We start from the raw sequence: 10,965 nt of genomic DNA, 5'->3' as shown, positions 1-10,965 counted from the left end.
CTACAGCCGCCCCCGCCCCTTTGGAAACCCGAACCGGTCTCTGACTGAAGCCCGTGCGATTAAGGGGAGATGTTTTGCCTGCGCGTAATTGCCTCGCAGGTTTCTCCCAGCAGCTCACGCAGGCGGGACGCGGGGCTTGGAGAAGTTCGATGGGTGCCCAACACCACATTCAGCGGGGGCGGGTTGCGGAACTGAGGGTGGCGGAGAACAAACCCTGGCACTCGCAGCAAGCAACGTGGGACCATAGCTAACCTCTGCTCTTTACTATTTTGTAGCACTCTTGGTTTCAATAGCCAGCAGAGCGGGGAACGGGGAACTTGATTGGTCAGGGCAGGGCAGTTTCTCCAGCAATGAGGAACCATCAGTTTAGGACCACTTAATACTTTAAAAAAAAGAAGAAGAAAAGGTACAGGTATCCTTTTCGCTGAACTGAAAAAGCATAAGCGTCGTCTGAATAACTTGCAGTCTAAAGTCTGTTACAAGAACAAGAAAGGCATTCAGCGAATTTCGCATTCCTTGTTGCGGGTCATCTGTCAAGAACTAAGCACGGTGAAATACGTGTTCGTGGGTAACGTGTGAGTGTGACTGTGAGAGAGCGCTGAAACGCCGGTAGGAGTTCCAAGAAACTTCCTCTCCCAGGGTCTCCATATCAGCTCAGGTCCTTTTAATCTCTGGCACGCGCAGGGCGCCTGCTCCTCAATCGCAAAGATCACGGTGAGAAGCCTTTGGTGCACAAACACTTCTTGCTCCCTTTTGTCAGGGCTGGCGAGACAACTAGCGAGCTGGATCTGATCGCTAGTTCTGCCACTGTTTCAAGTTAATTTAATCATATTCAGCGAAGTCTTACACACGTGCTTCGAGGACGATGGAACATAGTTCCAATATCCTGCTGAGAACGAGGTAGACAAATGAGACACAACCCTAAGCTTTCGTTAGAATACATTGAAGCTGCTAGCGGACCAGACTCTCTGTTCTAAGCCCTGAAAATGTCTTGAAATGAATAGGATAGATTTCCAAGGAAGATGGGATGTAACTGATAGCGTTATCCACCAACCATCACTAAAAGTATCCCCATCAAGTCAAGTGGATCTCGCCCCTCCTCCTCAATCCATTGGTTTAAGTGAACTGCTGTGGGCAGGAATCCTGGGTTCGACTGGATGACCGCAGGGATCCCTTTCAACTCTATAATTCTATTATGTCCGCTGAACGTACTTCAGCGTCCATCTTTCATTCCGTCTTCCACGCTCTCATCACACACCCTTTTACTTGGAAGCAAATCTTGTTGGGTTCGCTGAGACCTAAATACTCTTGAACGGGGAATGCTGGTCGGGGTATAAACAAAACAAAACAAAAACCTTTCCCACGCAGGTCTACTCAGTCAGACGTATGCCCCTCTGAATTAAAGAGGACCTAGGAAGTGTATCCAGGATTCCAGCCTTCGTCGCTAAATACACGACATCTGTAATCCAATGCATACTTATCCCATTAGCACACGGGTTCACTCCAAGAAAGCATTCTCAGGACTGGACTATGTCGCTCACTGGGCCATGGAAAGGGAATTCTAGGTGGAAGAGGTGTAATTAATCTATTTTCTACACAAAGCCTACGGCTGCCTCACCAAAAACCTTTCTAGTTCAGCATTTCAGAAGTCAAGACCTTGACTCGGGTTCCGAACAGGCGTTTCTGTTTTCCTTGGCATCGCTTCCCAATAACAAGAAAGCTCAGCCATGAGCCATCGCCATCTCTACAGAGAGGAGCAGGCGGGGGGGAGATTCCCAGGATAGGAGCGAAACCGAGCGGCATGGAGTTCAAGCGGCTGTGAGTGGTGGGCGCTAGGGAGACGGAGGAGGAGGAGGAGGTCGTCTCCTTGCCATCCTGAGAGAGGAAGGGAGGGAGGCAGAGAAGCGATTTAACGGCTCCCTCCAGCGTCGCCTCCCTGCGCGTGTCCCTGGCCCCACCTTGTCCGCTTAAAGAGTTAAGCGGGGCGGGGGGATGCGATCCGTGTCTTCTGGTGTTCCCTAAGCCTCTGTCATGTGATGCTAAAGAAGCTGGAACTGGGCGGGGTGCTTCGCTGTCCCGGCCAGGGATCATCACAAAACGGAGCCGGGAAGCTCTGCTGAGCCAGAAGCCCACCTGCGACGCTGCCTTCTCCAGCCGCCGTCGCCGACCTCTGCGCTCTGCGCTCTGCCGAGGCTGCGCGGCGGCCAAGCGCTCCGGACGCAGCTGCCTGGCACTTCCAAGCAGCTCCTTCTTTCCTCGAGGGGATCCCGCGGGCCAAGCACTCGCCACCAATCCGCTCCCCACGGCAGAAACTCCAGCCACAAGACACCCTTGCCAGCAGTGGATCCCCTAAATCCAGGTGGCCGCGAGTGACTTCTCCGCCTCCTTCGCGGGAACGTGCAGGGGCCGCTTTCGCCCTGCGAGGACCGTGCGGTGCGCCGAGCGGCTTCTTCGACGGGCCCCGGCAGCTCTGCTTCGAGCGGTTCCTGGGCGGAGCGAGGCGCAGCTCGCCGGGCATTGAGTTCTGTCGTGGGACTGACCTCCCCACTATGGGCTGAAGCTCTTCGCAGAGTAGTGAGACATGGCGAGGGGGGAAGTTCAGAAAAAGACCTGTGCCAAAGAAGTTGCCGGATTCTGTCCCGCCGGCGGTAGCGAGACGGTTGAGGATGCGGTTCGAAAGCACCTTGATTTGGGAGCAGTGAACCCGCTTTGTATGTAGCATTGCAGAGCCAGTCCTAGAGGGAAAGAACGGGAAAAGAGGGGAGAGATACGGATTAAAGGGGGTGGGCTCGCAATATGTATTCTCCGCCCGGGATCGCAGATCTGCAGGGAAGGACGTGCCGGGAAGGCTGGACGTACCATTGCCGCCTGCACACCAGTGATGCCGTGAGAGGAGAAGCGCTCCTTCGCGGTCGGGGAAAGATCTGAGTGTGCGGGTTCTTCTTCTCCAGGCGTCTCAGCCAGGGGCGGGCCAGTGCCATGCCTCGCCCGGGCAAGAGCTCCTACAGCGACCAGAAGCCCCCTTACTCGTACATCTCCCTGACGGCCATGGCCATCCAGCACTCGGCCGAGAAGATGCTCCCTCTGAGCGACATCTACAAGTTCATCATGGAGCGCTTCCCTTACTACCGCGAGCACACGCAGCGCTGGCAGAACTCGCTGCGCCACAACCTCTCCTTCAACGACTGCTTCATCAAGATCCCGCGCCGGCCGGACCAGCCGGGCAAGGGCAGCTTCTGGGCGCTGCACCCGGACTGCGGGGACATGTTCGAGAACGGCAGCTTCCTCCGGCGCAGGAAGCGCTTCAAGGTGCCGCGGCCGGAGCCCCACATGCCGGCGGCGGGCAAGGCAGGGGGCGTCCTGCACCCGCACCTCAGCCACTATTTCCACCCGCACCACCCGCACCAGCCGCCTCCTCTTCCTCCTCCTCCTCCTTCTTTGCAGCCTCCAGGAGCCGCCAAAGGCCACCCAGACTCCAGCATGGCTGCTGCGGCTGCAGCTGCAGCGGCGGCGGCGGCTGTGGGGAGGCTGCCCCAGTTCCAGCCCTACAGCTCCTCGCCGGGCTTCAAGCACCCCTTCGCCATAGAGAACCTCATCGGGCGAGACTACAAGGGCGTGATCCAGGGCGGCGGGCTGCCCCTGGCCTCGGTCATGCACCACCTGGGCTACCCAGTGGCCAGCCAGCAGATCAGCACCATGGTCAGCTCCGTGTGGCCCCACGTGGGCGTGATGGAGGGCGGCGGCGGCGGCGGCTTGCCCCTCTCCCCCGCCGAGTACGGACCCTTCGGCGTGCCCATGAAGGCCCTCTGCCACCCGCCCGCGCAGACGCTGCCGGCCATCCCGGTGCCCATCAAGCCCACCCCGGCCATCTCCTCGGCCACCGCCATTCCCGCCCTGGCCGTGAGCCAGGTGGCCCAACAGCTCTGCCCGTCCGCTTCGCCCAGCTCCTCCTCTTCCCTTCTCGAACAGACTCCCACAAACTCCTCGGAAGGCAAAAGTTCCTGACATTCCGCCTCGCCCATTCCTCAGAGAGGGGCGCCTACAAGAGCGGGGGCGGCATTGCTTTTCCCTTCGCCTTCTAGGAAACACAGATATTAAGGGCGAAAGCCCGGCCACAGCGGAGGGTTTGGGAAGATCGTTGCTCTGTTCTTATTCTTATCCTCGTTGTCATCTCCATTCTTTCAAGCTCTGTATTTTAATTGTTGTACAATCAGTTTGTCGAGAGCCAGGTAAGGTAAGGGTCCCTGTGTTAACTGTTAAACCATTTTTAAAAATCAGATTGCTGGGGATCATTTAGCAAGTATGTTGATCGTCAAACTCTCAAAGCTGCATCCAGGCTTGAAATGCTACACAAAACGACACCCTCCCTGAAAAGAAAGAAAGAAACCCTTTACGATCGGGGCCTAAAACCAAGGTCCTTAACACACTTCCTTGAAAGTAAGCGCCACTGGAGTCACGGAAATAAAAAAATATCTTCCAGGTATCAGGATGTAACGTTTTCAAAGCGAAGCCGATTCCTTAAAGGAAGTTCCTTGGAAGGTCTAATCAGCCCAGACATAATTTCAGGTTGTGTTTAGAAAAGAGGTGCCGAATTATTTTCTTGTGTGGTCTGGTGGCCGTGCTACTGGCTCCAGTGAGACTTATTTTAACGTAAACGTATTGTAGAATAGGATGTTGCGGAGGGGAGTCTAGCTGGTATTATTTCAGGAAGTTATGCCTAAAAAGTATTTTAAGCATGACCATCAATCTGTGCAATCGGAGGCTTGAAAAATAAATAGGAACGTCGCCATGGTCTTCATTAGGGCTCCTTCCGCGAGATAGGCCGTGGCATCTTTTACTGGAACTTCCTTTTGCTAGCTTTAGAGTTACCAAGAACTCTTCATCGCCCAGGTCTGCACTGCCTATGCCAAGCTACTAATAATAGATCCAGCCCCAGTGGCAAGTCGAGATGGAGGAGCACAGGTAACTTTGAGAAGTGAGCCAATATAAAATTTAGGAATAGGGTTAACTAGGAGATCGCCTGGAATCATTTGCTCACTCTTTGGTGAACTAATCTTTCGGAAACCTGGTTCAAACTGAAATGTGTACTATGGATTGAGAAAATTCCTGCATGGGTGTATTGGTAACCCTCTCAGATTCGCACCGAATCTGCAACCTCCCCACCCCCCGCCCAAAAATGTGACCAAATATATACAGTATTAACGCTGACATCAGCAACCAGCAACAGATTAAAACCCTAAACTTTAAAGGAGAAATGAGCGGGGATTAAAAGTGGAAATGGGTTTTGAAACCTAAGAACTGTCTGATAGTCTATTTCGGTTTGAAAAAATGTGTCGAACGATGACATATAGAGACAATTTTTTCGAGTGGAAATTTCACATAGCGTTCTTTAGTGAAGTTTACGCGTTTGGTGTAAAATTGTTGTGTAAACGTGCAAGACCTGTCTCATCATTACTCTGTTCCGAAAGCATTTTTTAAAAAATCCTCTTTCTTGTAAGTATGCTTATTACAACACCTTTATTATCCCTACTGGTATACATACATACATACATACATACATACATACATGGCTGCTTTTCACAGGCTCCAACGGTCTGTTCTTACTCCGCTTGAATTTAGAAATTAAATGCTGATGGAGGGGGGGTGAGGGTGAGGACCTGCGCGGGGGGACCACAACTCTAACATGATAAGCACTTTACGCAGAAGAAAGTTCTGTGAGAGGCAGGGAACGGGTCAAGCAGCCATTTCCCGAGCACAACTTTCTTTTGGGTTGGATTTCTGAGTTCTAGCTGGTTTGTGAAGTATTGTTGTTGGCGCTTCCTGTCTGCCTTACTGTACATCATTGTTTCAATTAAAATATGACTTGTTGGCTTCCTCCTTCTAACCCCGATGCTTAGGGGGTTCTTTTTCTCCCTCTTAAAAATCCGTGGTTTATAGAGCTGTGTGCGCTAGAAAGCTCCCACATATGCCGCACCCGAGTTTGGGATGTGTTCTCTTGAATTGAGGAAGGTCTGATCCACAGGTTAGCGAGTCACTTCGGGCAAAGCGCGGAAGGCGTTAACCAGCGCTGGTCGCAACAAAACCGCGAGAATTCTGTGGAAAAGTGCCCTGGATCGCGCAGACCCGGCGATCAGACTTTTCTTACAATAAACTTGGAAGGGGGGCCAGTTTATTTCAAGAAGACCGACTGCTGTGCTTGGATATCGATGGGCCAGTTAGATCCGGAGTTTCTAGCTTGCCTTTAGTTCAAATGTACAGAGGCTTTTGCGTCTCTGCTAATGCAAGCACCGGGGTGTAAAACGAGTCTCTATAGAAAGTATGGGCAGGAAGGATGTGTGTAGTAGAAAAGACTAACTCGTTTTCTGTGAATTTATTGGAGGTAAATAACGAGGGGCTTTACACTGCGGCAACAGTCTGCTCAGACACTGGGAATAGTTTCGACAAGGGAGGCTGGCCTCTTCACTTCTGCTCTTCATTCTGGCCCATGAGTTTTGTATTCATGCAATCCTAATCCCGCCCTTTACCTGGGATTGAATTCAATAGGACTTGCTTCTGAGTAGACGTGGTTAGCCCTGGGCTGTAAGATTGCATTAGTCCCTCAGTACAAACTCAGTGATGGCTCGCGGTCCTACGTGGAAATAAGTACCAGGAAAAAACGTGCTGAACGTGGAAGATAATTAAAACTGACACTGGTTTAAATCTTAGTCGCATCTGCGCTGCCGGCTCTAATGTCGAGTTATGGCCATAAGCATCCTTGGTCCGAAGTTAATTCTGTTGCCGTCAATAAGGCTCGCTTCGGCATTAACGTGCCTGAATTGAGGGTTGGAGTGTCCTGCTTCCTTTCCAGACACGGTGGCGGGGAAGTAATCCCATTCACTAGCATTGCGAATTCTGCCACTCCATTCAAAATACCCGTACAGTATAAGAAAATGCATTGTTGATTTAAATAACTCTTTTAATTTTAATCCTTCAGTTAGATGTACTAAGGATCAGAGTATTAAAAGAGCAAAGCCATTATCCTCTCCATGACCTCCTCTTCTAATATCTTGGCATTTTAGGATCAAGTCACTTTTGAGCGACCAGGAATCTCACCTCAACATTCAGCAACCTAGAGGTTTAAAAAGTTGGGTGAGAACACGAGTCCATATTTGTAGTGCCAGATATATGCAGTCCCATACATGTGTACTCAAAATCAAGTTCCATTTAATTCAATGGGACTTACTCCCAGGAAAGCGTGCAGCATTCCTATTGTGGAAAGATTATGCATTAGTTATCGTTAAACCCATCAATCTCCCCTTAAATCAGAAAATGTTCATCCACATGCCATATTTCATTTTCGGGTCGATTCAACAGTTTTACGAAAACCTGATACTATATTTCACAGGTTTCTCTCCAGGTTGTGGTGCGAAAGATATTAATTATTATTATTATTATTATTATTATTATTATTATTATTATTATTATTATTTTAAAAACTTTAAAGATAAAAATGCTCCCTTTTTTGTTTGTTTTCTACATTACTCATTTCAGTTTCCTATTTTCCTAACAGAAAATAAATTAATAACATCGGACTTTGGGTTAAGTAAGAATAGAATTTGAGTTCATAGTTCACATTAGGCTTAAAGAGATTCCCTGACTTCTAAAAAAACAAACAAACAAAAAACACTATTTGGGTGGAACAAGCACGACCTTCTTAAGAGTCCAGGAGCGGGGGAAAGTTCTCTACGAATTCTTGGAAGTCAGTCTATTGATATTTTCCAGTTTTTCCATCCTGAGCTAAAGTCTCCTGCTAAAAAGCACGTTTGCAGTCTAATATAATTCACGGGACGTTGGGGACTGTTTTCTACCCATCCATTCTAAGCGATTGTGGCCACCGCACCGCTTCCCCATCTCTTTTGCCATTCACTTGAGGTAACAAGTGTAGAATCCTGGTGATCATCTCCGATAACCAACAGGAATGACTGCAGATGATTCCCCCCCCGCCCGCCTGTGTTCGCGAGGACCGTGAGCGGATTTCTCGTCTGATGTCAGCCGCAAAGGAATCACAGCACTGTTTCGGTTTGGAAACTCGGTTCTCGGCATACCGGCGAATGGAAGACTTTTATCTTCCCTGCTTGTAAGAGGAAGTATTTCTCCGCTTGCTTTTTGGTTCAGAAGAGGCAGAGACCACGTGAAAGAGGAGATGCAGCAATCAGGATATTCGTGCTGAGTTTTTTCCGGCAAAGGAAAGCGAAGTTAATTTCAGTTCAAGAAAATAGAATGCACTATGAGGAAACTGTAGGAGCCTTAGAAGCAATGAAGGAACACGAAGAACGAGGCGAAACCTGACTGATCTCAAGTGGACACTCTGACGTTTTTCGCTTCCGGGCTGATTTCTGCAGAACTTCCGAGCGAACGTTCCTGACTTTGTGATATGGAATTTCTTATCGCAAGGACAAAGAGACCAGCAACCTTTTCCAGGCAGGTTTCAAGGTCTTACGCCCCTCTCTCCCCAGAACCATGGGCCCCCGCCGGTTAAGGCTTGAAATAAGTCGTGGGACTTGCTTGGAACAGGCAGGAGGGCCCACTGAAACCAAATCATCATCATCATCATCATCATCATCATCATCATCAGAACTTTAACTGGATCGGAGCCACCCACGCACGCACACACCCCAATTCTATGGGGCTTAAGGGGTAAGAGCTGCTTCCAAGTTAAAGTGCCAGTGTTTTTAAATGACATGCTATCTAGAAACCAAGTCTTTCCTTCCCTAGGTAACGCACTCCTAAAGAAAGTAACACGGCTTTTCGCAAGGCTTCCTCGCCCACGTTATTTGTCGTCACCTCAACTTGAACCAGCGAAGCGGGACGGGGCCGAAAGTTCCCAGGGTGGATGCCATTTCAGATTCAGATTTTTCGAAGACTATTAGACTGAGGTAGTGAGCCTTCATTCTTCTGAGAAATAAAAGCACCTGCTGATTCCAGTACTTTCTACAATTCTTCATTTGAGAAGGACTGAGAAATTGAAAGTTGGGATACTGTTATTTTAAGATCCCCATGAAATCCTGTGCTACATAGTCCATAGATTATTACATTTGTCTCCCCCGGGCGTTATGTTGGGGAGAGTTGATACAGGAATGAGTAAGAAAAATTCTTGTTCACTGCTGCTAATCCAGCTTGACTTGGGCTTCGAGTCTGAGGCAAGGATTTGAGTTCGGAGAAACAAAAGACGATCAGTTCCAAAGGGCAACTGTTGTCCTACAGAGAATAAAAACTCGGGGGAGGCGCTTCCATGCGCGGGTCCAGTTCTGTAGAAATAGGCAGGGTGAGGTAGCGATTTAAAACTCTGGAAGTGTCACATGGAAGTATGAACCGTTTCCTGAAATCGCGTTTAGGGTCAGGATTAGGGCACTGATCCAGCAACAGAACAATGAGATCAAGAACTGGAGGAGTCCTTAGTGTAGCCCATTCTTTCTCTCACCCACGGACTCCCTGCATCTTCCACTGGAGCCTACAAAATGTTAGTTAAGGGATCCAGAGGTGCTCTTCCGTTGGGATGTCTTGAGAGTAGGAGAAGTTAGCAGTCGGTTACAGCAACCTAAAGCACCTCAAAGAGATGCTTATTCTGGCTGCCCACTTCAGGAGATGCATCTGGTCCGGTAAAGCTTGTGCCTTGATGAAATGTTCCCCAATCCGCCAGTGGGATTCAGCCAGGACCGGAGGGCTCTGTTTCCGGCACCGCTGCGGGAAGTTGCCCGAGGCTCTCGCCCGTCGCCGGAGCCTCTTCCCTGACAGTTGGGCTTTGCTGCTGCAGACGACGCTGCAGCCAGGCCGGCACCACCAAATCTGCTGCCTGCCATGCAGTCTGCGGCGGCAGCGCCCAGGGACGCGGCGGTGGCCCTTTTCTTTGGCACCGACCTCGGGCAGGAGCTGCCAGACTCCCCGTGCAGAGCTGGCGCGGGCTCCCAGGGGGGCAATCAGCCTTTCTTGTTGGCCAGAGGGGGAGGGTGTCACTATAGAAGACGCATCTAAGCGAACGTAGGGGGCTGTCGCGCTAATTGCCCGCGTCCAGGGGGCACAGCCTGGCTGCCAGCCGCCGCCCCCCGCCCTCGACACAGCAGCAGCCAATATTTGGATAACGTGTAATTTCTACTGCCGCCCCCGCCCCTTTGGAAACCCGAACCGGTCTCTGACTGAAGCCCGTGCGATTAAGGGGAGATGTTTTGCCTGCGCGTAATTGCCTCGCAGGTTTCTCCCAGCAGGTCACGCAGGCGGGACGCGGGGCTTGGAGAAGTTCGATGGGTGCCCAACACCCACCCAGTTCCAATAAGGTGTGTTGCATAATCTAGGTGGGAGATGGGAGGGGGAAATAATGAAAGGCAGCAGTGGGACCCCCCAATAGGGCAAGACCTGTGGTTCAGCGGCAGAGCATCTAGATTCGCATGCAGAAGGCCTCAGGGTCTGTCCCTGGCATCTCCAGGACCGGCTGGGAATGTCTGAAAACCCCGGCGAACCGCTGCCAGTCAGTGTAGGCAATACGGAGCTAGATGGACCTCAGTGGTCCGGCCCTGTTCAGCGGTCAAGCTCGCTGAACTGAACTAAACTGAACTGATAGCCAACAACCATCCTTTGAATAAGGTGCAGTCAGGTGGAAGAACAAGAGACTACTCAGTGACCAAACCAATCTTACACCCTTCTCTCTCTCTCTCTCTCTCTCTCTCTCTCTCTCTCTGTAGAATCCAGTGTTTCCCAAACTTGGAGCTCCAGCTGTTTTTGGACTACAATTCCCATCATCCCTGACCACTGATCCTGCTAATTAGGGATGGTGGGAGTTGTAGTCCAAAAAAGCTGGCGACCCAAGTTTGTAAAACACCTGTTTAGTCATTTAGTTTCCCGTAGATAACGTAAGGGAGACCCCAGGGCAGTTTTTCAGGAAGTGCTGGGGAGGGGTGGGGTCCCTCCGTGTCTCTAGAAAATTTCCACCTG

General features: G+C 50.6%; 1 protein-coding gene across 1 annotated transcript; it reads left to right on the top strand.

The window, feature by feature from the left end:
- The first annotated feature begins 1,998 nt into the window (after nucleotides 1–1,998).
- On the top strand, nucleotides 1,999–5,577 carry FOXB2 (forkhead box B2). The gene has a single exon (XM_053408566.1). The coding sequence runs from the start codon at nucleotides 2,980–2,982 to the stop codon at nucleotides 4,003–4,005; it is 1,026 nt and encodes a 341-aa protein (XP_053264541.1). The 5' UTR covers nucleotides 1,999–2,979; the 3' UTR covers nucleotides 4,006–5,577.
- Nucleotides 5,578–10,965: the final 5,388 nt, after the last annotated feature.

The sequence above is a fragment of the Podarcis raffonei genome, chromosome 11 (genome assembly GCF_027172205.1).
Source record: "Podarcis raffonei isolate rPodRaf1 chromosome 11, rPodRaf1.pri, whole genome shotgun sequence".
NCBI lineage: Eukaryota > Metazoa > Chordata > Lepidosauria > Squamata > Lacertidae > Podarcis > Podarcis raffonei.
The sequence above is the reverse complement of the archived record's forward strand: the minus strand, read 5'-3'. Positions and strand labels throughout refer to the sequence as shown.

Bases quoted from the DNA above. Each gene is read 5' to 3' on its own strand.
- FOXB2 (XM_053408566.1), top strand. From the start codon at position 2,980: ATGCCTCGCCCGGGCAAGAGCTCCTACAGCGACCAGAAGCCCCCTTAC.